Genomic DNA, 26668 nt, shown 5'->3' with positions numbered 1-26668 from the left:
CAAATTGGTTTTTACTAATATACCGCACACTAAAACATGAAATCACTTTAGATGCATTCAATATATCTGCTTTTACCAACACTAACTATACAAGATTTTTCTCTAGCAACAACTCCTTACTCCCTAGAATAAACACTAATTATGGAACATTTAGTCCTCTTTTTTGCAGCCATTAAATACTAGAATAAACTACCACCCCATATTAAAGCCTGCTGCACAACGTTAACATTCAAGAGAGATACGAAGAAATATTCACTGACGACACTACTGGCTACAGACTCATTACTATGAACATTGTAATGAAGCAGATGCGCCTCCGTGTATGTGCCGACTGAAGAGGAAGACGAAGGACCGTGCTGTGATCGCGAGCGAGCCCCGTGCTACGGACAGCCCTTGCAGTGCCTTTATATACCTAGCGTTCCACAACGTTGTGAACGATAATAAACCTAGTCACATTCGGGGGAGGTTGCTGAGATCCTTCGCCTCATCCTAGAGCTCCGCCCTCGAACCCTGCCAGCAAGATCACCCTGCGCTATGCCTGATCCCGCCACCTCCTTGTCTGCACCACTGGCTGCCACTGTCATCTGCGCCGACGTCCCTCGTCAACGCGACTCACCTATTCTCAGTGGAACCGCCAAACATGACGTGGAAGACTGGCTGTCATCGTACACGTACGAACGTGTGAGTGCCCATAACAAATGGGATGACCAGTCTAAGCTGACCCACGTGCCTTTCTACCTCGCCGACATAGCCAAACTTTGGTTCTTCAACCACGAATCTGACTTTACAAGCTGGGCCGCGTTTAAAACTCTTTTTGCCGAAGTGTTTGATAGCCCAGCTGTCCGTAAGCTACGCACTGAACAGCGTTTACGCCAGCACGCACAGCAGCCTGGAGAGACATTCCCCAGCTACATCGAGGATGTTCTCAATTTGTGCAAGTGGGTAAATCACAGCGTGTCAGAGGATGACAAGATCAACCATATCCTCAAGGGCATCGAGGACAGCGCATTCCAAATGTTGCTGGCCAAAAGCCCAACTAGCATATCCGTCCTCATTAACCTTTGCCAGAGCTTTGACGAGCTGCGCCGCCAACGTTCCATCGCCCACCAGAACATTCAGCCAGCCGATTCCGTCTCGAGCATTGCGGTTTCTATCGACATGACCAACTCGACCCTCTCGCAGCATATAAAAGATTTTATTCGTGAAGAGGTGGCCAGGCAGCTCTCATTGCTGCCTCACAGCGACGCACCTACAGCAGCTTTGCCTCCAATGCAGCAGCAAGCCATCTGGACTCAGATATCTGAAGCGCTTCCTGTAGCTCTGACAACCTCCCCACCCAATCCTTTGAGTGTGCCACTGTCCCATACCGACTTTGCCACTCACCCTACATCGCTGCCGTTCAGTTATGCAGCCGTGGTTGCATGGCCACCTGCGCCGAATGCTTCCTTTTCACTGCCCATGCACCCGGCTTCATTTCCAGTTGCCCGACTGTCACGACAGATGTGGCGCACTCAAGACTACCGGCCTATCTGCTTCGCCTGTGCCATTGCTGGCCATGTGGCATGCTTCTGTTGCCGCCGCACCCCAATGACGCGTACCATCTTTGACATGCCCAGCTACGCACCACAATGCACTGCCACGCCTCCATTTTCACCATGACGTCTTGACACTGATCGCCAGTCGGAAACTTGGCGTTCGATTTCGCCCCTGCGTCGTCGAGCTCCCACTGAAGAGGGAAACTGACTGGTGCAGTTCCTGAGGCAAGAACTGCAAATACGTAGACATTCTCAAGAATGTTCGGCGCAAGATGTTATTACTGTTTTTGTAGAGGGAGTACCCTCAGTGGCACTAGTTGATACCGGAGCAGCCATTTCCGTCATTCACGAGAACCTTTGTCGTAAACTACGAAAAGTGACTACAGCTCCCTCTGGCCTGGTGCTCGCCACTGCCAGCATGCAGCGAATTCACCCTTCAGCTGTATGCACGGCCTGTGTCGTCAACAACGTTCTATACGTAATCGAGTGTTTCGTGCTACTATCATGCTCTCACGACCTCATCCTTGGTTGGGGTTTTCCTGTGACGTCATCATGCTGTGATTGACTGTTCACGTGCAGAAGTGTCGCTTTTACCACTATGTGAATCCCTGCTGACCAGCTCTCCTCACTTTGCCACTAAACTTACTGTTGATACCAAAACAACCATACCACCTGAGTCGTCCATGGCTGTTGTCCTGTCGTCTGATGCCGCATCTGATGCCACTGTAGTGTTCACGCCGTCCGATGTGTTTGCTTAGTGCAAGGGCATTGTACTTCCGTTTGTCGTGCTCACTATAACATCTGGGCCAACTGTGATGCTATTCACCAACTACTACCAGTACCCGATCAGCCCGCTGCTTGGAGAGACCATAGGATACACCAGGTGGTCGACTACGTTGACTGTATCGATCTACCGACTCCCTTCGTTACGTTGATGCGGTCGTTTCAGTCTCAGGCTCATCACCTTAAGTGGGTTTTGACAACGCCATCGACCCTGCTCTTTCCCCATCTCATCGCCGCCAACTTCTCACTCACCTTCACAAGTTTTTCTTCTTTCGACTGTCATCAGACGTCATTGGGCCGTGCCACTAGTGTTTCTCACACCATCGACACCGGTTCCCACTTGCCCTTGCAATAGCACCCGTATCGTGTCTCCACCGAAGAGCGCCGAATCATCACGGAGCAAGTGGACGACATGCTCAAACGTAGAGTCATCCGTCCCTCTCAAAGTCCTTGGTCTTCACCTGTCGTGTTGGTAAGAAAAAAAGATGACTCCATTCGCTTTTGTGTCGACTACAGATGCCTAAACCAGATAACGAGAAAAGATGTTTATCCACTGCCTCGGATCGATGACGCTCTCTACTGTTTACAAGGCGCATAATATTTTAGTTCCTTGGATCTGCACTCCGGGTACTGGCAAGTCCCAATGGCCGAACCTGACCGTCTGAAAACCGCATTTGTTACACCTGATGGCCTCTACAAGTTTAACGTCATGCCTTTCGGGTTGTGCAGCACAACTGCTACTTTTGAGCATATGACCGACACCATCCTTCAGGGCCTCAAGTGGAAGACCTATTTATGTTACCTCAACGACATCGTCGTCTTCTCAACCGATTTTCTGAACCACGCTCGCCTGCATGATATTCTGACCTGTCTCGCATCTGCCGGTCTACAGCTTAACCTCTACAGTGCCGTTTTGCTGCAAAGAAGCTAACATCTTGGGTCACGTTATCTCAAAAGACGGCATCCTCTTGGACCCAGACAAGCTCTGCGCCGTTGCAGACTTCCCAACGCCCACATGTATCAAAACCCTCAGAAGTTTTATTGGCTTATGTTCCTGTTTTCGTCGGTTCGTATGCAATTTCGCATCCATCATGGCGCCCTTGACAAGTTTACTTTCTGCCACTAACGGCATAGCAGCGTGGTCACCTGAATGTGATGCAACGTTTCAGCAGTTGTGCCACTTGTTGACCTCACTACCGATTCTTCGCCACTATGACCCTAATGCTCCCACAGCAGTTCATACTGACGCCAGCGGAGTTAGCCTTGGCGCGGTCTTATACCCTAGTTACACGGGCGTGCTAACCACAGTTAAGACGCACCTCAGTTCCGGCTAACCGAAGTTACACCCAGTTAGACGGAAAGCCTAACTGCGGTTATTCCACTAACCATGGTCGCTGCAAACTGAGGTTGGCCACCTCAGTTAGCGAGGCTAACAGACAAGATGGCGGCACCCATGCGGATGGACGAAGGCGGCGCGACTCCAACGCAGGTGACGGCCGAAACATCTTCCCAAAGGCGTGTCAACTGGTCTGTTGCAACAACAGAGTCGTTAATACGCATTTGGGAGGATAATCTTGCCGCGCTGCGTTCTAACACGCGTAATGCGTGCATTTACCAGCAAATGACGGAAGCACTAAATGCACGCCTGCCTGCCGGCGAAGTGCCGTACACGGCCAAGCAGCTACGCCAGAAGCTCGAAAACTTGAATAAGCAATACCGGTGAGTACGGACTCTTCAATAATCACGTTGTGATAGTGTATAGCGACTGTGTTTGTGCGTATGTGTCGACTAAATCCGATGCGTAAACTCAAAAGCATGCAAAATAAGCGCTCGCACGCTACGCCTGCCGGTGCAGTTGGGCCTAATCTTATGTGTGTGTCACACGACGCACAATCGATCGCGGTCGAGTCCGATCGGGATCGAATTTCTCGGTCGCGATTGGCTCCTCTGCGAAAGCTATGGGGGTGTCAATAGTCAATATATCGAAACGTGCCCCTATTAAGTCGGAAGTTTTCCTTAAATACACTTTCGGGAAAGTGCGGGAGCGTGTCTTCATACCAAGATTGTGCCCGCGGGTGCGACCACACATGCCGCTCACGGGAACAAAGTCGAACAGCGGTGGCCACGAGTAGGCGACAGCGTCTTTCAGCGTTCTCTCTGTCATGTTCAAGTTGCTCAATCTCTTCCAGTACACGGAGCACTTCCTTCTGCTTATTGTGCAGCGCTGTTCGCTGAGCGGCAAGCTTAATGAAGAAATCGTCGAGGTCTTCGTCCCCACAAGATACAACGTTGCTCAACGCCATCGAGCAGTTGGTGTCACAAGATTAAAGCTGCCAGAAACGACAGAATAAAAAACGCCCAGCAATAACGGACACAGTCTAGCAAGAACACCAGAAACACAGCTTATCACAGCACACGCGCTCAGGTAACCATGCCGATTCAGGAATGGATTGCCTTGGCTTTCGCACCAACCGTGAAATAGACTTTGGCCCTTGGTTGACTGACTGGCTCTAACTGCTGCCAAACCCCGCTAAAGCAATTGCATCAGTATACTTAGAGAGTGCAGACGTTAATACGACGGACACATTTTAAAGAAAATAGAGTTTTTACGTCAATATACTTAGAAAGAACAGCTAAACAAATACATTTTCATTTGCAGTAATGAGTATCACGTGACCTGCTTCACAGCGCTGCAGCGGCACTAACTGAGGAGAGGTTTTCCCGTGTAACATATGTCCATCCGTAGTTACCGGTAACCATAGTTCAGCCCGGTAACTGAGGTGCGTCTTAACTGTGGTTAGCACGCCCGTGTAACTAGGGTATTAGCATGACGGAAAGCTGGCTATGATGAATACTTTGTCGCTTATGCGATCCGTACTCTAAAGAAAGCAGAATTAAATTATTCCATCACAGAAAAGGAGTGCCTAGTGATCACCTGGGTACTAAGCAAGTTTCGCCCAAACCTTTACGGCCGTTCTTTCGCTGTAGTTACTGACCACCATGCCCTGCTCTTTGTTGGCTTTCTTGCTTCAAAGACCCGTCGGGACGCTTGGGACATGGGGCGCTTTGCTTGAAAGAGTACGACATCCGTGTCATGTACCACTCCAGTCGCAAGCACTCCGACGCTGATGCGCTCTCAGCTTCCTCGTCCACCCTGTCACCGTTGACCATCACTGACATGCTCACAGAGCAGCGCAAGGACCCAACAGTTGTAATGTTACTTGACTACTTTGCAGCTCCGTCTGATGTCCCTTCGACACAAGCACTGTGTTGCCAAGCAACCCACTTTTCCATGCGGGGCAACATTCTATATCGCCGCAACTACTTGCTTGCTCGACGGTCAGAAATGGCTCCTTGCTATACCTCGTCACATGCGCTCTGACATCTGCACATCTTTTCAGGCTGATCCCATAAGGGCTCATGTCGGCGTTCTCAAAACTTACACAAGGTTGCCTCAGCGCTATTATTGGCGAGGCATGTACAACTTTGTGCAAAAGTACATTCAATCTTGTACTACATGCCAACAAGGCAAGACCCCTACCCAGCGTTTCACAGGACCGTTGCAGCCGCTACCATGCCCGTCTCGTCCATTCGACTGCGTCGGCATTGACCTCTACGGCCTGCTTCCATGCAGTGGGTGTGGAAATCGGTGGATTATTGTTGGCATCGATCACCTTACTTGCTACGCTGAGACTGCAGCTCTGCCAGCAGTGACCGCCCATGACGTTGGTTCTTTTTTTTCCTTCGCAATTTTGTTCTTCGCCGCGGTGCTCCCCGAGAACTGCTGAGTGATAGGGGCCATGTCTTCCTATCGGAGGCCATCCAAGCCCTCCTCGCTGAGTGTAGGATATTTCACCGCAAATAGACCGCATAGCATCCCCAAACCGAGCGGTTCAATTAAGAAACCTTCCTGTCTGTCCACAGGACAGCGGAAGCTTATGTCTTAATGATGGTTACAAGAACGTAGTCTAAACCTGAGAAATAAGCAATATGGTCATCTGTCAACTCACTGTCAGGAATGCGGCTGTGCGGCAGTTTTTTGGGTCCTGCCGGGTTCCTACGAAGCACAAAAATAAAGATGTGTGAGAGATTATTGAGGCTTGGGCTGTCTGTTGGAATACTGATACGTGTGTTAGTGCCCCTTCGGTCGAGTTGTTGGATAAGGAGACGGCTTTTCTGGATGGTTAAAATTTGGATGAGGTGGCACCACTGTGAATGGGTTAAACAGGTGGGTGTTTCCTAAAAATCAAGTTGTTGAAGGTAGCACATTGTGGTGTCATCTACCTTCTGTCCTTGTTCGCTGGCGCTAAATATGCTTTCCAAGTCAGTTTACCAACACGCCCAACAAATGGCAACGCTGAAATTTATTTCTTTTTCGCCGTTGGCACGCCGTGCAAGCACATACGTACTGGTGCACAAAGTGATACGTGCCATGCCAGTAGAAACGCTGCCTTAGCTGAGTATACATTTTCAAAACGCCGGCGTAACCATTAAGGGGAACAGCATGAAAGTAGTGCATATGTCAGAACGCATGTGTCGAGGTATCACAAGGAGCCATTTGTGGCCATCAGGCAAATAATTTCTACGGTAAAGGATGTTGAGTGAGCGGCTTGGCGACGAAGTGTTCGAGAAGAGGGTATGACGGATGGATTGTGGAGGAAATTCAACATAGTTGAAAGCAGGGGATCCTTACGCTGCTCGTCCGGCATATCAGTGACGTTGAAGGCTGGCATGGATATGAAGAGCGGAGACACTGAAGCCATATCAGAAGGTATCAGCAACCGAGAAAGTCCATCGGTATTGGAGTACTTTGTGCCCAATCGGTAGACAACTCAAATGTCATATTCTTGTAAGCGAAGTGCCCATCGGCCTAGGCGACCTGACGGATCCTTCAACGAGTACAGCCAGCAAAGGGAGTGTTGGTCGGTGAGAATGTCAAAAGGGCGACCATGTAGGTGTGGATTAAATTTGACGAGAGCCCAAATAATGGCCAAGCACTCCTTTTCTGTTGCAGAGTAGTTGGCTTCTGCCTTCTTTAAAGTGCGGCTCGCATATGCGATGACATACTCATCATAGCCGTCTTTCCGTTGTGCGAGGACTGCACCAAGTGAGATGCAGCTGGCATCCGTGTGTACCTCTGTAGGCGCTGTGAGATCGTAGTGTCAAAGAATCGGTGGCGAAGTAAATAGGCGACACAGTTGCTTGAAGGCTTCGTCACAGGAAGTTGACCACGCGGAGATGCCATTGGTAATGGTAGGCACACTGGTCAGTGGTGCGATGATAGTTGCAAAATTGCGCTCAAAGTGCCGAAAGTAAGAAACGAGCCTTATAAAGCTGCGGAGTGCCTTAAGAGTGTTGGTCATAGGAAACTTTGTGACCGTGCGAGGCTTGGCTGGGTCAGGAAGCACACCGTCGTTCAATACATGTCCTAATATTAACTTGCGGGCAGCAAAACAGCACTTTTTGATGTTGAGTTGGAGGCCAGAAGATGTGAGGCAGGGCAGTATTTCACCCAAGCGAATGAGGTGCGTTGGGAAATCTGGCGAAAACACCATGATGTCGTCAAGGTACCACAGACATGTTTTCCACTTGTAGTTACGAAGGATGGTGTCCATCATGCGCTGAAAAGTAGTGGGCGCGTTGCAGAGCTCGAATGGCATTACGGTAAATTCATACAAGCCATCAGGCATGATAAAGGCTGTCTTCTCACAGTGATCTTCTGCCATCGGCACTTGCCAATCGCCGGAGTGAAGATCCAAAGATGAGAAGTACTCCGTGCCTTGTAAGGAGTCAAGGGCGTCATCTATCCGAGGCAGCAGATAGACATCTTCACGAGTGATATTATTGAGTCGACAGTAATCCACAAAGAAGATTGTTGACCATCCTTCTTGCGTACTAGTACTACAGGAGACGCCCAAGGATTGCGGGAAGAATGAATGACCCCACGGTGCAGCATATCATCGACTTGCTCGTTAATGATCTGTCGCTCGGCTGCCGACAAGCGGTACGGTCGCTGGCGCAAAGAATGATGGGAACCAGTATGGACGCTGTGAGTGATGGTTGCTGTGCGCCCCAGAGATGGCTGTTCACAATAAAACGACGAGCGAAAATTCTGAAGAAGCACGAGGACTTGTTGGCAGATCGGCGTCTACAACAGATTCAAGAACATCTGACAATGACGAAAATGATGATGATGACGTGCACGAGGAGCAATTTGGATTTTATGGCTGCATAGGCAAGGCCTCCCATGGCTGCATAGTTTTGCATGACACGCACAGCTTCCTGGAGAGCATCCTGGATGGCCCCGTCAGATCCCTGGGTTGTCCAGATCGTAACGCCGTCGGCGTACAGAGCGTGCCAGATGGTGGGTATCTGGTCTAGTAAGGGGGGCAGCTTAGCCATAGCCACGTTGAAGAGCGTGGGCGATAGGATTGAGCCCTGTGGTGTTCCTCTACCTGTGAGTGTAATGACGCCCGACCAGAGCTCTCCTATGCCAATAGTGGCTGTGCGGTCCGAAAGGAAAGCTCTGACATTGTTACAGGTACGTGTGCCGCATTGGGAAGAAGCCAGATTGTCGAGAATTAGGTCGTGGGAGACATTGTCAAAGGCCCCCTTGAGGTCCAGGGCCAGAATACCTCTGGCCTGTGCCGCATTGGGGCCATCCACAATGTCCTCCTTGAGCTGCAGCAAAACGTCATGCGTAGAGATGTTAGGGCAGTAGCTGAAGAGTGTATCCGGAAAGAATTGGCTGTCTTCGAGAAAGGGTTGTAGCCGCAAAAGTACAACGCACTCGAGTTTACCTACGCGCGAAGTTAAGGATATAGGTCGGAGATTCTGGAGGGACAGTGGCTTGCCTTGCTTAGGAATTAGTATGATGTCCACATGGCGCCATTCCTGTGGAAGCGTGCCATTCCTCCAGTGGTCATTGTAGAATGCAGTTAAGTCCTGAATGGCCCAATCATCTAGGTTGTGTAGGAGTCTGTATTGAATCCCATCAGCCCCAGGTGGGTTGTTGCGCCTAATGCCCTGCAAGGCCACCCTGACCTCAGCGTCTGTAATATCGGTGTCTAGGGGGGTGGCCTCTATGTGTGGGTAGCCTGTGTATGTGGGGCGGGTGCCTGTAGCAATGTAGCGTTGCTGTAGAGTGTGAAGTGGAGTAGTGTCATCGAGACCTGATTTGTGGAGGATGGTGCGGACTCTGTTGCTAGTGTGTATTTTGGTTTGCTTAGGGTTTGATAATGCGCGGAGTAGCGACTAGGTCCGAGGTGTGCTTAGCTTGCCGCTGAGGCGATCGCAAAGGCTATGCCAATTGTTGTTAGTGAGGGTGCTTGCGTAGTCATCTGCCTCCATAGTTAGGCGGGCGATACGCAGACGAAGTTTCTGATTATGTTTTTGCTGCCGCCACCGCCGGATCAGGCCTCTGCGGGCCTCCCAGAGATGGAACAAATGGAGATCCACATCGGGTGTGTCTGTTATCGCAGTGATGTGTTGAGTTGCAGTTTTTAGATCAGTTTGAAGTTTGGTCCACGCCTGAAGAGAGGGGGTGTCCTGAGGAGCTAGGGAGGACCGGTTACGCCTAAATTTATCCCAATTTGTTATCTTAACAGTACGTTCAGGAGTGCATGTTGGTTGTACCTGCAGTTCAGTACTAGAATGTAATGGTCGCTGCCCAAGTTCTCCACGAGATTGCTCCAAGAGTGTTGACCTACCCCTCCGACCATTGTGAGGTCAGGGCATGTGTCTCTGCTTACGCTGTTGCCTAATTGTGTTGGTTGATCTGGTTCTGTCAGCAGAGTCATGTGATGGAGCTCAAGAACCTGAGCAAGCCGGCGTCCTTTCGGTGTTTCTCTTTGGTAACCCCAGGCCAGGTGTGGGGCATTGAAATTGCCTACAATGACCATCTGGACCCGTATTCTGAAACGTTCGCCTTCCGCGAAACTGTCGCCTTGGCCACGCCTCCGCCAAAGGCGCATGCTGATTGGCGGTTTGAGCAAAACCGGAAAATAAACAGCGCCGTCTAGTATTTCCGGCCTACGTCATTCTAGCATCATGGTGTCTATGCTAGCATCATGGTGTCTATGGGTACTCTTGACGTATTTTGAATAAACGAACATGTCTTCTGGCGTCTTTTGGCGTACGGTTGGCGGTGGAGCATAGTGGAGATAAGTGGTAGTTTATAGCAGTCTTTTTGGTGGCATCTTACACGTGTTGTTTTGCGATGATATTTGTTGATTTATGTAAAGTAAAACGTTTCGTACTTCCTTATTCAATTTATTTTCCCTAAAGCAGCCATAACCACTCGTAGTCAGTGCGCAGAACCCGTACTGCGGCCACTACACTCAATAACAACACACCCGAGCCTCTCTGCATTCACACGGTGCGCTCTCTCATGCGATGTGAAGCGTTCGACAGTGCGTGTCGGTAGTGCACGCTGATGTCATGGGTAAGCAGTCGCTTGATTTACTGAACGTGACTATCGTGGCGGCGAAACTATCGCGGAAGGCAAATGTTTCAGAATACCGCCCCCGGTTAGCCTCTTTGCATAGATGTGCAAAAAGATGTCCGAACTCATGCTTCCTCGCATTAGGTGTGCTGTAGATATTAAGCACAAACAGGCTGCTATGGGAGCGAGAGTATGGGGCCAATTCGAGGGTGTGCTTGATAATGGTCAAATGTTTCGACACTAATGTGGCTGTGAGGTGTGATGTGTTGCTATTTATTGTGTCTGTATGTGTTGTAGCGGGGAAGTGTAGGAGTTCAACGCACTTCCTGCAACACTATTGCATAGGGGCGATGGGGCTGTGTGGCGATGAATTGCGTAAGGGATCTGCATTTCCGGCGGTAGTCCCTGCAATTCCACTGCCACACGCTTAGGAGTTGGGTGGTAGCGCATGTCCCTTTACGGTTTCTGGCCATGATCAAGTATTATTTGTGTGTGTTTTGTACCCGGGGGCTGTCTGAATGGCGGCTCATCGGCCTGAAAGTTGCCGGGAAGTGAGTGTTCCGGGCCCAGTGAGGTGGGTTTTCAATCCGGTGATGGTAATCGGGCAGGACAAAGGTAAAGATGTGATCTTTGTGTTTCCTGTGAAGGGGACAGGGAGCGTTTGGATGAAGGTGGAGAGATTGAAAGTTGGCCGAGTGCAGCCGCTATTTGTTGTTTATATCGACCATTATCCGCTGGACAGTGGGTTGCAGGGCCTGTTGTATTAGCCGTTGAAGTGGATCTGTGACTTAGCCATAATGACCTCCTTCATTTTTTACACTTCTGCCTGCATTACGGCACGGAAGAAGTGAGGGCGTCGAGCTGGTAACAGGCCATGCAGTTGTAAGTATCGAGAATGTGAAGCAGGTCAAAGGGGCGGAACACGACCTAGTGATTTTCCATGCAGCAAGGTCACAGGGTAGTGAGACGTGTTACACACAAGAATGGAGGATAATCCAGATATAGTGGTGAGGACAGCAAACGGGAGAGGTAGGGCCTTGTGATGTAAAAAAATAGGCAACAGTATAAAAAGTACTGTAGCTTTTGGCACGGTAGAGCAAGAGACAGGCACAAACACCGACATTTCGGGTGATATGTCCGCATCGGACACAATAGTGAGCTTGGATGCTTTATCCTCAAAAGGGTCACGGGAAAAGCGCCACTTCGGCGTGGGCACAGTCGATGATGGCACGATGGTGAGACAAGAAGTCCCAGCCGAGAATGATGTCATGTTAACATGAAGACCACACAAAAAATTCAACAACATAGACAATGACCATCGATGGCCAAGGGCCATCGAAGACCACCCTTGCAGTGCACTGAGCTAGCGGGGCTATATGCCGTGCAGTCGCGGTACGTAGAAGCATATGAGACAACGGCGTTGTGACCTTGTGGAGCTTACGACAAAGCTTTTCATCTATAACAGAAACGGCAGCCCCAGTACCAATAAGCGCAGTTGCGGCGGTTCCTTCGACCAAAATGTCCAATAAATTGTGTGGCGACTGTGCACAATTAGTACATGACCGGGGTTGTTGGAGAAGTATGGGAGAGGCCTTTGCCCTGCAGTGGGTGTAACCAGGCTGATGATGATGATGATGATGATGATGATGATGATGATGATGATGATGATGATGATGTGCAGGCATTGTAGAAGTCGTGAAGCTTGCAGTTCGTGCCTGCGGAACTGCAGCAACTAGTTTCCCTCACTAGGTGACTGGCAGCGACATAAGGGGGAAAGCAAGCGACGAGGCAGTGATGGCAAACAATGGCTGCCAACAGAGTGTCGAGGAGGTGGGGAAAACTCTGGGTTGGGAAGCATTGCATGCCCGGTAGCATCGTGGGAATATCCAGGCGTTGTGACAGCAGTGTTAGCAGGTGATATGCAACGATGGCAGACGCGTGTGACATGGCCGGCGAAACTGCAAGTGAAGCATACGGGCCGGTTGTCGCGTGTGTGCCAAGGGGTCTGAGCTGGGCTTTGAGACGGTATTAGAGGCGACGCGGGAGGAGGCGCAGCTTGAAGTCACATTGGCACAGGAAATGCGAACGTTGGCGGCACAGGTCGCGCGGCGACTTCGGCATAGGTCAGAGGTGCAGTACACGGGAGGGCAGGGTTGAACTAAAGAGGTAGCGACTCAGCAAGTTCCTCGCGAATGGCCCGCCTGATGGAGCAGCCAGAGGTGTGTTAGGCTGAGGAGGTTGATCGCTGAGAGGCAGCGTAGACAGTTGGTGTGCCACCTCCTCACGAATGAAATCCTTAATCTCAACAGCTGGCGTGGAGTTGGAGCGAAGCGCGAGACCCGAGAGAGAGTCGCCAGATGCAACAGTGCTGGCGCAAGGACCCTTTGTCGACGCAGCTCATCGAAGCTCTGGCAAAGAGGGATGACAGCAGTGACAGAAGCATGGTATTGCTCTAGAAGCATTTGAAATGTGTCGTCCTTGATGCCCTTGAGGATGTGCTTCACCTTGTCCTCATCACTCATGGTGTAATAGACGCAGGCGCAAATATTCACGACATCCTCTATGTAGCTGGTGTAATTCAAGCCGGGCTGTTGAGCGTGCTGGTGTAAGCACCATTCAGCACGGAGTTTTCGTAAGGCGGAGCGGCCGAAGACTTCAGCGAATGAGTAATACTTGTTGGGGGGCTAGTTGGTGCATGTTTCCAGAAGAGGGTTGCAGCACCGAAAAAGACAACGCATAGCAAGCGAGACGGGATAGGTGCAACTTCCAACTGTTTATTGACCGCATATGCGAATTAATATAAGGACAAATCAAGAAGGGTAGCAAGAACCACAAGCGCGTGAGGGTTTTTACAAAAAAAGCGGATAAAAGATAGGTGAGGTGCACACGTATATCACGCCCGTGTATCTGAAGAAGCAGTTTCATTCTTATAAATGGAGATAGATGGGGCGCTAACACAATCGCTACAGTTTCTTTTAATATAGAAGGCCTCCAACAGTTCACGGGCTCTCTGGTCCTTACTGCTGTTTAAAACCTTTGCTTCTTTCAGCCTTGCGACACACTTAATCTTCCTTTCTTCTCTGCAGGCTTTACAATGATGCGGCAGATGAGAACCAGTGCCATTTTGTATATCCCGATTATGTTCCGCTAATCGGTCGTTAATACAGCGGCCAGTTTGTCCGATGTACTTCTTTCCGCATGTGAGAGGTATTTGATATACGACTCCCACGGCACATTTAACAAGCGGAGCTGCATGTCTCTTTTTACATTAAGTTTTTTTTACCTTGTTGGGATCAGTTTTAACGCACTAACCAGCCAGTTTCTTTGGGGCGGAAAAAACCACAGGAACCTTATATTTTGTCGCCACATGTTTCAAATTGTGTGCTACCTTATGAGTGTACGGGATGACAACCGGTCTACTTTTGCATTTGGTGACCTCATCTTGGTTGCCCCTTTTTTCTACTTTCTTTCTTAAATTTTCGTAGCAAGGCTTCAGCTACTCCGGTTAAGATTGAGGTTGGAAAACCTGCTTTTTCCAACTTCCGAATCTGGGTGTGAAAGCTTTTCTCTGCCTTATGGCAACAAGATTTCTTCAGCGACGCTTCCAGGCACATCTGAGCAATGGCGTGCTTTACTGTCTTTGAATGGGAGGAATCATAGGGCATTAGTTCTTTTTGTACGCGAGGGCAATACATCCAGCAAAAGCTTTGGTCTTTAAGGGTGATGTCAATGTCTAAAAACTGCAATCTGTTGCCTTGGGCAAGCTCATGGGTGAAGTCCAAACATTTTCCAAGTAGTTTAAAACCAGATAAAACTTCTTCCACTATTTGTGGGTAAGATGAGGAAAGCTGTTTCTTTAAAATAATTAATAAATCAACATATCTAAAAGTTTTCAGCACTTTGGCTTCGTCAAAAGTATCTGCCAGTGACCTGTCCATCTGCGTGAGCACAGGAGCCACGCAGGAACCAATGCAAATTCCTTTTTTCTGAACAAACAGCTGGTCTTCAAATAATACCACCATGCAAGACAAGTAGTACTCTAACATTGCCAAGAAATTTGCAACAGAAACACCGGCAGAGTTCTGGAAGGAAACCGCCCCATTCTTTTCAATGCGTGACTGTACAGCGGCTAACAACTCGGTCTGTGGGATAGAATAGAACAGATCAACAACGTCAATGAAAAACATATAACCTGAAGACTTATTGTCATTCAACAATTTAACAACATCAAGAGAGTTCCTGCAAGAAAATGGGTCTTCGACATGTAACCTATTAAGATGCCTTAGCAGGAAACCACTAACATGGCTCTGCCAAGCCCCTCTTTCACTGACAATACATCTGAACGGTATTCCATCCTTATGTGTTTTCGCCATAAAAAACACGTGTAAGCTTTACAAAGCCTTTACAAATTTAAGAAAGAAAGTAGAAAAAAGGGCGACCAAGATGAGGTCACCAAAAGCAAAAGTAGGCCAGTTGTCATCCCGTACACCCATAAGGTAGCGCACAATTTGAAGCATTGGGCGACAAAATATAAGATTCCTGTGGTTTTTTCCGCCCCAAAGAAACTGGCTGGCTTGTGCGTTAAAACTGATCCCAACAAAGTAAAAAAAAAAACTTAATGTAAAAAGAGACATGCAGCTCCGCTTGGTAAATGTGCCGTGGGAGTCGTATATCAAATACCTCTCACATGCGTAAAGAAGTACATCGGACAAACTGGCCGCTGTATTAACGACCGATTAGTGGAACATAATCGGGATTTACAAAATGGCACTGCTTCTCATCTGCTGCATCATTGTAAAGCCTGCGGAGAAGAAAGGAAGATTAAGTGTGTGGCAAGGCTGAAAGAAGCAAAGGTTTTAAACAGAAGTAAGGACCAGAAAGCCTGTGAACTGTTGGAGGCCTTCTATATTAAAAGAAACTGTAGCGATTGTGTTAGTGCCCCATCTATCTCCATTTATAACAAGGAAACTGCTTTTTTAGATACACGTGCGTGATATACGTGTGCGCCTCGCCTATCTTTTATCTGCTTTTTTTTGTGAAAACCCTCGCACGCTTGTGTGGTTCTTGCTACCCATCTTGATTTGTCCTTAAACTCATTCGCATATGCAGTGAATAAACAGTTGGAAGTTGTGCCTGTCCCGTCTCGCTTGCTATGTGTTGTCTTTTTCGGCGCTACAACCCTCTTCTGGAGACTTCAGTGAATGCTGTTTTGAAAGCAGACCAGGTTTGTAGTTTCCGTTCATGATTGTGGAACCAGAGGTCCTCAAGGTCAGCAATATAGAAGATGATGGTACATAGCTTCGTCGAGTCATCCCACTTGTGATTACTGACGCATTCGTAGGTAGAGAGACAATCTTCCACGTCAGTCTCACCTGATTCGCTAAAAACAGGAGGGTCCTACTGCCGCTGGAGGGCGCTGAACATGATAGGAGCGGTGGATTCTCCAAGTGGATTGTTGGGAGTCTTGTTCATGGTAGCGGCTGGAGCACTTGTCAAAGTTCGGCTGCGAAGTTCCAGAGTGAGGTCGGGGAGTGCAGCACTTTCCACCAAATGTAGTATGAGGATTTATTATAGGACACTAGGCACAGTCTAGTTGCACCGGCAGTACATGAATGCTGATTGCACGCACAGCTGACACAAGAGTGTTTTCTTCGTCCTCTTCTTCATTAGACAATTAATGTCCGGAGGATTAAAATCACCTATAAGGGCAACGAGTGAACCAAGAGCATGACGTCGCATGTATTCGTGAATGGCACTGATACACTCGTCACCTGAGTTCAGGCTCTGATAAACTCATACTAAGAGAACTTTTCTACCATCACAGAGAAATTTACAAAATACTGCGTCAGTGTCTTTTATCTCTAAGAGGAAGGCAAAAGCAAAACATTTTTTAAAATTAGAAATGCCACTCCGCCACCACATTAGAAGCCAACAAACAATGACACCAAGGACAACATAGGGGAAATTACTTGTAGTTACGAACTGAATTAAAGAAATGATAAATTAATGAAAACCCACTTTCATTTCCATTAATTTATTATTTCTTTAATTCACTTAGTAAATACAAGTAATTTTCCCTATGTTGTCCTTGGTGTCTTTGCTTGTTGGCTCCTTATATGATACGATTAATAAAAATCGGGCCCCTCGGTTACTCTCTTCCTTCTCGTTCATTAAATAATGAGGGTCTTGAATCTGACAACATTGATGCCTTCAAGTAGTATGCAGGAGTAGCACTCTCTCAAATTCAATAAATTGCCACAGAGGGAAAAAAAATCGACCGCACGCCGCTGCTAATAAAACAAGCATAGTAAAGCCACTTGAAGGACGCCTGCGTAAGTTCAATACCTCCCGCTGGAGATGTTGTAATAAGTGCAGTTTTATCTTGCAAACGTTCTCCCACATTTATTGAAGCATTTTTATTACATAAAGAAGTGTACAAAATTATCATTGCTAAATAGATATTGTACTTTTTATTAGTAAATTTGTTTTTTTTTTCTGCCATTATAAACGTAAATAGTGTTCAGCATCACCGATTTTCCCCATGACCTCTGGCCTGGATTTAAAATTTTACCTAAACAGAGCATTGCTACTCCTCGTTTTACAATCTTTGACTGGGAGGAGTCATATGGCACCAAATCCTTCTGTGTCCGAGGAAAGCACTGCCAGCATGCGTGGCCTTTGGCAAAGGAAATGTTTAGGTCTAAAAAACACAGGGAATCTTTTTTAGTGGAAGTTCAGGAGTAAAAGAAAGCCCTTTACCGAGTTGTCTAAAAATGTCTAGAATGCTGTCACAAGTAGTTAAACTGCCTTGCCTGTTAAAAGCAATTAAAAAGTCATCCATATATCTAAAAACTTTTGAAATGTTTAAAAACACACCTCCAAATGCCTCATCAAGTACTGTGTTTATGGTAGCTAAAGAAAATGTTGCATAAAAGCGGTGTAAAACGAGGAGTAGCACGATTTTCTGTTTAGAATCGGCTCTCTGCAAGCACAGGATGCAGCTTCCTTTTGACAATCAGATTTCCCGTCTTAAGATGGCAGGGATCCCTGACTCGATGGCCAGTTGTGGAACCCATCCTGTAGAAGGTAAAAGGATCTAGGAGCAAAGCAAGGATGAGGATGGCTACTATGGCCTTAAGAACTGAAGTGGTACCGTATGTTCACAGGGTCACTCACAACCAAAAAAGCTGGCAGGCAGGTTTGGAGTCCCGCTTGACTTTTCAGCCCCTTTTAAGCTGGTGCGGCTCTGCCCTCGCACCTCCCGTTATCCTAAAGGAAGGCAAGGCTGTGGCGAGAATCATACCGAGCCGTATGCAAAATGCAATGTAGGAGTTGTGTACGAGATCCCCCTGGCATGTGGCAATTCTTACATAGAGCAGGCAGGACGGTGTCTGAATGATTGAGCCAGGGAACATGAACAAAAGTTAACGAAACATGAATTGGCACACTTGCCTGCGCACTGCAATGCCTGGCCCTGTGAACCACTTTTTAAGACATTAAAGATTCTTGGGAAGTTCTGGGCGTAGCCACCGACTTAGCCTGGGGGCTTTTGCCCTCGGGCCCTAGTTTCTCTGGACCAAAATAAAGTTCTTGCCATGCCATGCCATGCCAAGTCAGGACCAGACTGCACACAAACTGATGGAGGCATATCATATAAAAAAGAAAGGCCAAGACTATGTTAGTGATACTTCCATTAGGTTGTTTCTGATAAATGATTGCCCCGCTAGGTTGATCAGTGTTCTTGTTGCTGCGTTCTGCGCATGTATATGTATATATATATTCTATATATTGCCACAGGTTGCTGTGAATAAACCAGTTGAAAGTTACCACCCGTGTCGTTTTTGTGTTCTCTTCCACTGTCCCTGTCTTTATTTGTGGTCAATATGATATGCAGTAAACACCAACTAGGCCAAACTGAATTTCTGTAGTATCGACGTTCATACCACACCTTAACGCTCGAGCATGGTGAACAAAGGATGTAATTTCTTTTCTTAGCAGCAACTTTAGTGCAAAACCTTATGCAGTGAAATCTGCCTCTTGCAAATAATCTCCAACTTCTTTTTCTATATCCCGCTTCTAGAAAGAGTAAGCAGGCATTGTGCCACTCTCGGTGGCATTCGCAAGCCTGCTTCCTCCCCGTTTCCTACTCTGTCCATTGCATATGTGTGTTATATCGAATAATAATCTGTGTGCGTTGTGCTAGTAATGAAATGAAATGCAGTGTTTATTTCCCTCACAGTTACAGAGTAACCAGGCAGAAGAGATGCAGGGCAAAAAGCTACTTGATGCAGCTTGACCCCCGGTGCCTGATGAAGTGCCGGGGGTCGTCAAGATCCAAGGCCCGGGCCCGGGCAGGGTAGGGGCCAGGTTTGAAATTACTGGGATGTACTTGGGTGGGCCAATGCATGGCACTTTCAGACTCGGGCCGGGCCTGGGCCTGAAAAAACCGCCCATGCAGTGCTCTAAATTGGATGCTAAACCAAAATCACTTTTGTGGCATTTGTAAGCTTTGCAGCATAACTTGGTTATATTGCAGCAAAGCGGACTTTGAAAACGTGTGGCAAAGCTATTTTAGGAAACCGACCACCATTGTGCAACACATACCCTTGCCTATTTTTCTTGCTAAAAAAAAAAACCGGTTGGGCATTAGATTTCTACTTTGTTTAGAAGATTTAGTGTCATTTTTACATTGGTTTTCTACTTTGGACATATAGAAAGTGGCTGTGCATTTGATGCGGGGGTGTTTTTTCAGCATGTTGTTTAACTTGACCTTCTGCACAATTCAATCAATTTTGTCGATCCTGCCAAATAATGGAAGTTTCCTGTGTAAGCTCAGTGTAAGCATTGCAATAAGCATTTGAGATGATCCACACGGCCAGTCTGCACAATGTGTATAGATTGGCCATGTGACTTACACATCAATGTGAATTACATGTAATTGGAAGTGCAGTCTGCTTTTGTGTGCTGACGTGCACAGCATATACTTGAATCCTTGGAGGCCATGCTGTGCACTTATCGCTTGTCGCCTTGGCAGTGCTGCGACATCGCAATCAACTGGTCTGGCGGCCTGCACCATGCGAAGAAGTTTGAGGCATCAGGCTTCTGCTACGTCAACGACATCGTGATCGCTATTCTCGAGTTGCTCAAGTACCATCCACGAGTGCTCTACATTGACATCGACATTCACCACGGGGATGGCGTCCAGGTGAGTACTTCTTTCCTTAGTGTTTTCGCAATACAGTAAAAGCTTGTTAATTTAAACTCTGAGGGGAAGCTACGAAAATTTGAATTATACAAAATTTGAACTAATGAAAGTTGCAGAAAAGTCGCTTGATTAAGGCATGTATGTAGTCCGATGAAGCGTAAGTGCTACGGTGGCTAGATGGGTAGGTGTGCTGCCCACTGGGCGTGAAGTGTAGTTCAGCGTTTCTCGGCTTCATGACAACAAACGTGGCACTGAGGTCACAGGCCTGTCACAAGCGGTGCACGTCATGTGCTGCTGCAGTTGTATTACATTGGAACTGTGGCACATTTACCATCGTATTTAAACTGAAAACTGCCTTCACAGTGACATCATAGACAGTCAGAAACTTCTGAATGCAGAAGAGCTCTGTCACTTCGGAATGCAACATGCTTGCCTTTTCCGTCACGTGTTTGTTTCCCTGTTTGAGGTGCAAAAATATAAGAGCTATTAATGCTGTTTAGTTCGGTAAACACATTAAATTTGAGTTTACAAAGTGAACACAAATTCTGCTGGGACGAAATAGCCCTTCATCAGTTCCTCTAAAGCGAGAAAGGTAAAAGTTTGCTTTGCAGGACGGACATATAGTTTGTAGGGGCCATATGCGAATGACAGTTCGTGCAGGGTTTTGTATTCTTATATCACGGAATGCGCAAGAGAAATGATTTGGCTTGAAGGGATGTAAAGTACAATGACATAAATATTGATATTCGTGCAGCTAAAATCCTTTGGTTCAGTGTACTTGCCCATACTGGGGCTATTATAATCGAGACCCGCTATCAATGTAATTGAACAATGGTTTTTTTAACAATACAAATAAACTTGTTCTTGATGAAAAAAAAAAATTCCTACATTGTTCAATTATCTTTGATTAGAAGAGTGGCTTGTATCACGAAAAATAGTAGTTTAAAGCTCGTGATGATCATATGTATGTATATTTGAATACAATAATTATTTAGATAATTCTTCGGTCACACACGCAAATCAGCAACATCAATCTTTTACTGCAGTTATAGCTTTACATAAAACATTGCACTGCATCACAGCACTCACAATATATGCAGCTTAGCATAAGGTGCTTTTTCTTTTCTGGATTACGCTCGGGAGCCAAGTTCTTGGTCGTCACAAGGAAGTGCAGGCGAGCAATATATTAGCTTGATGACGCTGTTCGCAATTTGGATTTTATGCTGCTCACAACTGATGACTCCTGAATGCTTGAGCTGGCGAAAAGAAAAAAAAGAAGAAATGCCAGTGGCAGGGCATCTGCCAGTCATTTTGTTGTAAACCGCGACCGCTGCACTACAAGTTGAATTTTTCACTCACAGAATTATTTCGTCGCCCGTCACTGAACAGGTTCATTTCTTCACTCTACAAATACTCATTCTCAACCTGTGGAACGCGTTACATTTTCATTCCATCCTATTTACTTGAAGCGTGTGCAAGTGTGGCTCTCTGTCCCTTCAAGATTATTTCAACGGCCAACAACCCCGTCGGAGCCTTCCTTGTACTTTTTCTATGAATTTGATTCACTATGTAAGCTGAAGCCTCAGGTAGAATCAAAGCGACAGTGTCTCTTATTAGCTGCACGTAGGCATCGGAATCTGCACAATCTTCCTGCCAGTCGCATGCCAGTCGCATGCCCGATGACACACGCTCCTTGAAGTGGCGCTGGCGCATGACTAATGCAGTTGAAACATTTTGTTGGCATGGCGAAGGGCAAGCTCATATCTCTCGGAAAGTTCTGGGTCTCAGCGCATTGAAACCAACGATATTTTCACCCGTGGCTTGTATGTTTGTAGCTGAACTTAAATTCAGCGTAAAGCAAGTGGTGCCCCTCCGGCTTGTTTTCTTCAGTGGAGGAACACTTTCGCTCTGTCCCCGAGCCTCACAAGCTTGGTGTCCATGAACACAGGGTTCATGCGGGTCCTTGAAACCCTTGAAAACCTTTGAATTTGAAAAGATCGTTTTCAAGCCCTTAAAAGTCCTGGAATTTTTGCAGATCCTTGAAAATCCTTGAATTTCCCAAATTCTTGCTTTTAATAAACTTCCAGTGATTGTATTTGAGAAAATTTCAAGCCTCCTGAATTCCCGCTGCGATTTTGTTAAAAATATGGTGCAAGTTTCGTACAAAGGCAAGTAAGCATGTGCCTAGTGGACGCACGTGAACGTTTGGCCACAATGATACTAGCTTGCCCACCGTTTCTTCTCGCCCATTTCCTGTGCTACTTTCCAGTTGAGCAGAGAAATGGCGGCCACTGTGTGTGCAGTTTGCGCGGTCAGTGCCTCCTCTGGCGTGGTCGAATGGGGACATTTTATGCGTGTGTGGTTGTATCGTCACCTTTTGTGCACGTGTAACACTTATGCGTGCATGTGCGGTTCCATCATGCCATTTTGTGTGCGTGTAGTGCTCATCTGTGTATGTGCAGTTGTATCGCGAGATTTAGTGCGCATGTAGCACTTGGGTGTGCATGTACAGTGCTATCATGGCATTTTGTGCACCTGCAGTGTAGTGTACGCCAGTAAACGTGCATGCCAACAATGCCCGGAAAATGCAAATTTCAGTGGTCGTGGCTGAACAACGGCAACTACCGAGAGTGGCTTGCACCGTACATGTCAAATCGGCACGAGGTAAAATGCAAAGTTGGCTGTAAGTGTTTTGACATCACTGCCATCAGTGGGAGTCGGCACTAAAAAGCCACCTAAGAAGTGCAAAGCATAGAGAGCACATGCAAGCCACCGGGAGTAGCTGCATGATAAGGAGTTTCCTCACGATCTCTGAATGTCAAGCGAATGAACCACAGCCAGGGCCATTGCAGTCGTCAAACTTGATGGATGCATGCAAGAAGCATGAACATGTGATTGACGCAGAAATTTTTGTAGACATTGAAGGTTATAACATCGCACTATTCATATCATTCGTCATCACAGGTGAATGAATTATTTCAGAGGATGTTTCCAGATAGTGAGGTGGCACAATCTTTCACATTCGGAGAACAGAAGTGCTCGTATATCGCATGCCATGGTTTGAGGCCATTCTTCTTTCCTCTCTGTGGCGGGAGATAGAGAAAAGTGACTACTATGTTGTCTTGTTCGATGAATCTCTGAATGAGAATTGCCAGCAAAAGCAAATGGATGTTCATCTGAGGTACTGGGATGCATCACAGTCTGTCACCGTATGCTGCTTCACATCTGTGTTTATGGGCTATGCGAGGGCTGAAGATCTGCAAGAAAAACTACTTGGTACCTTAGAACCACTTCCATTACATAAAATAGTGCAAGTATCAATGGACTGATCCAATGTGAATCCCAAGACATTCAAAGGCCTGCAGGAGCACCTACAGAAGAACAATCAGGTGAGGTGCTTAGACTTGGGCTGCTGTAGCTTGCACACTGTGCAAAATACCTTCAAGGCAGGTCTTACAGCAAGCAAAGGGAGCTTGGACATTTTGCTCTCAAGTATGAGCAGGCTATTTTTTGATGCACCTGCCCGGAGAGAAGACTTTGTAGCTGTCACTGGACGAACTCTGTTTCCTCTCAAGTTCTGTGCACATCAGTGGATTGAGAACCTCCCGGTGATAGAGTGGGTTCTACTTCTCTGGCCTGACGTCAAAGAGTATGTGGAAGTGGCAAGAAGCAAGGAAGGGAACCTTCCCAAGTGTGCTTCTTTTCAGAATGTTTGTGACTTTCACTGTGACCCACTGGTGGTAGTAAACCTCAAGTTTGCACTTCCTATTGTGATGACCTTCCAGCCATTTTTGACACACTTTCAGACAGATAAGCTAGTTATATTCTTTTTGGCAAAGGACCTTGAGAATGTCAGAAAACTGCTAACAAAGTTTCTCAAGTGTTCTGTTCTCTGTTCATCAGTGAAAATCACTGGCCTCCTGAAGATTGACTTTGAAGATTTAAACAAACATGTGCCACTCGAGAAGATAGATGTTGGTCACACATCCAAGCAGCTTCTTAAAAGCCACACAGTAAGTGTGAAATCTGCATTTGCATTTAGCATGCAGTGCAAGGAGTTTCTTCTAAGTGTCACAATAAAGATCTTGGAGAAGAGCCCCCTGGTGATATCCCATTGTGAGAGGCCTCTCTTCACTAGACCCCAGGCAGATGTCATCGAAGCTGGATGAGTGTGTGGAAGGCTTAAAGAAAGTTCTGGATGCATTCATTTCAGCAGAGAGAATCCATGAGCATTCAAGAGATTATGTGCTTGCATACTTAATTGAGCTGCTACAGAAGCGCAAACATGAGTTGCAGCTATTTGAAAGGACCTTGCATACACTTGACAAATTTTTCTATGAACTTTTAAAGGTTGGCTCAGCATATGCCGAGCCTTGGAGGGTTGGAAAACTGCTTCTTACACTTAGTCATGGCCAAGCAAGTGTAGAGAGAGGATTCAGCGTGAATCGCCAGGTTTCAGTAGAGAACATGAAAGAAGTGTCTCACATTTCACAGCACATTATCTGTGATGCTGTATGTGTAGCAGGTGGCATTTTCAATGTACCCATCACCAAGTAATTGAGAGCATCTGTGGCTTCTGCGAAGAACCAACACCGTGCCTTTTTGGAAACACAGAACAAGCAGGAGCGTGAAGGTGCGAAACAAAGAAAGAAACGCTGCATTGATGAAGAGATTGAAACTCTCAGAAGGAAGAAAAAGAAACTGGAAGCAGCTATTGCAGAATTGACAGCATGAGCAAACTCATATGCAGAAAAAGCGGAGGCAACCAGTGACCCGACTTGGATAATGATGTTAAACAGCCTAAGGAAGGCTGCCAAGAGCAAGCAGCAGGAGATCTTGGACATTGACGTAGAAATTCAGAAGAAGTAAAATGAGGCCACCTAAGGGCTGAGGCAGTGTTTGTCGCTTAGTTGATCTGCTTCAGCAAATAAATCTTTGCATCTTCTAACACAGTGAAAGGGCTCATGCGTTTAACTCTGACAAACGGTGATGAATAATGGTAAAAAAAATGAAAGTATCGCTGGAGCCATAGTTTTGTCTGAAAACAAGTTTCTTTGTTAAAACATTGGCTGCAGCGACAATCCCCTTTTTCAGCGCATTCTCATCATTTCGAGCCTCTGTCTACCCCTGAACATCTGTCTATTTAGATTTCTAACAGAGAACGTGGTCCTTGAAAATCCACACACAGAGCCTTAAAAACCTTGAAAACCCTTGAATTTTTGTCATATACACCAGCATGAACCCTGGAACATCACCCGCAGTCTTCACTTCGCTCCTTAAAGGTCTAAAGAAATGACGAAAGCTCAGAAAACTATCCTGACTGTGAGCGCAGCGCACCATGCCGTCAGCATGTCAACAGACGATATGAATGGCTGCTTTTGAAAATTACTCATTGCAGCAAGAAGCATCACCCTTTCATACATGCTCTCAACATAACCATTTTCTTTCGGGTCTCTTCTGCGAAAACCAATTATTTTAAATATAACATATGCACAATAACAGAACACTATGTAACAGACAATGCGCGCTTCGCGACAGACCTCTGACTGTAGTGCCATTTCTGCTGTAATGATGCGGAGAAGCAGTGAACTACACCGGTTGGCACACCTACCCATATAGCCACCGTAGTGAGCATGCAGCAAATTGAGCAATCTTGTGTGTCAACTTAGGAAAACTATCGTTTACAAAATAATGAAAATATACAAATTATTTGTGATTAGATCCGTTCTAGATTGTTTATAGTGCAGGATAAGGTCAGTTGCACATTTTTTATGTTATTTCTCTAAAAATGCCATCACTCTGAAAATGAAGTTAATTTTTTTCGCTGTCATTACATGTCAAAGATCTGCTAAATATTGTCAGGGTGTCTACCAACCGGGAAAACAGGGAATTCTCAGGGATTTTGAGTAGTCTGGAAAACCTCAGGGAAAACTCGGGGAATTTGTGCCTCTATCAGGGAAAATTAGCTCTAATTTTATTGAAAGGGTCGAAAGCCGCGGTAATGCTGGCTTGAGTAACAGACAGGAATCGTTGTGAATTGTCTTTGACGCCCTGTCGTCGGCTGTAGGAGTTGCCAGTGTACAGTCAGTGACCGACTGTCCGGATTCCCGATAATTTGGGCGGCTTCGCGGCACCACCACGTACCCCATAGAGTCAATGTATCAGAACGTCTGAAATTTCGGACGGAAGAACTTTTCACAGTCCAATTTTCCGAACGTTTTGCCATGACCACAGGTTCGAAACTACATGGATCAAAGCCACCACCGCTGCCATTTTGATTACCTCGCCGCTTTGAACCGGCGCTCTCGCACGCAGATCCCACTCGCAGCCTTAGCCACCACTGCGGCAACGCTAGGCCTAGCTGCATCGACGTTCGCTATGAAGCTTCTTGCCGTTGGGTGCTGCGTTTTTTATTGAAAGAATTAGGTGCTGTCAACAATGACACGGACTCCGCCTTTGTGGTCCTCGCGATTGGCTTAGAAGCTTGGAAAGCATGGTGCGTTGCATAATGCCTGTTCCCGAAAGTCAGCTTTGCCTCTGCACAAAAATGTTACTTGGTGAAGCATACTCAAAAGTATTGCAGTGAAGCATAACAAGCGTGGGAAGGGGCTATCCACGGGACACAGTATGTATTCCTCAATTATACACACGTGCACCCGACATTTTCTGTCACAGTACGAGCTCCGATATGCCTAGTACATG

At 46.9% G+C, this 26668-nt stretch overlaps 1 protein-coding gene across 4 annotated transcripts in view; it reads left to right on the top strand.

Annotated features, from left to right (window-relative positions):
* Positions 1-26668, top strand: part of HDAC3 (histone deacetylase 3) — a 204751-nt gene that overhangs the window by 85433 nt on the left and 92650 nt on the right. For 3 of the 4 annotated variants that reach the window (XM_075673403.1, XM_075673402.1, XM_075673406.1), the window contains exons 5-6: positions 13071-13205; positions 19796-19966. In XM_075673403.1, the coding sequence (XP_075529518.1) occupies positions 13071-13205; positions 19796-19966 (306 nt within the window). The remainder of the gene's footprint in view (positions 1-13070; positions 13206-19795; positions 19967-26668) is intronic. The other variant, XM_075673404.1, reaches the window with a different exon arrangement.

This window comes from Dermacentor variabilis, chromosome 10, assembly GCF_050947875.1.
Source record: "Dermacentor variabilis isolate Ectoservices chromosome 10, ASM5094787v1, whole genome shotgun sequence".
NCBI lineage: Eukaryota > Metazoa > Arthropoda > Arachnida > Ixodida > Ixodidae > Dermacentor > Dermacentor variabilis.
Note: the sequence above shows the minus strand (reverse complement) of the source record. Positions and strands in the feature narration are given on the sequence as shown.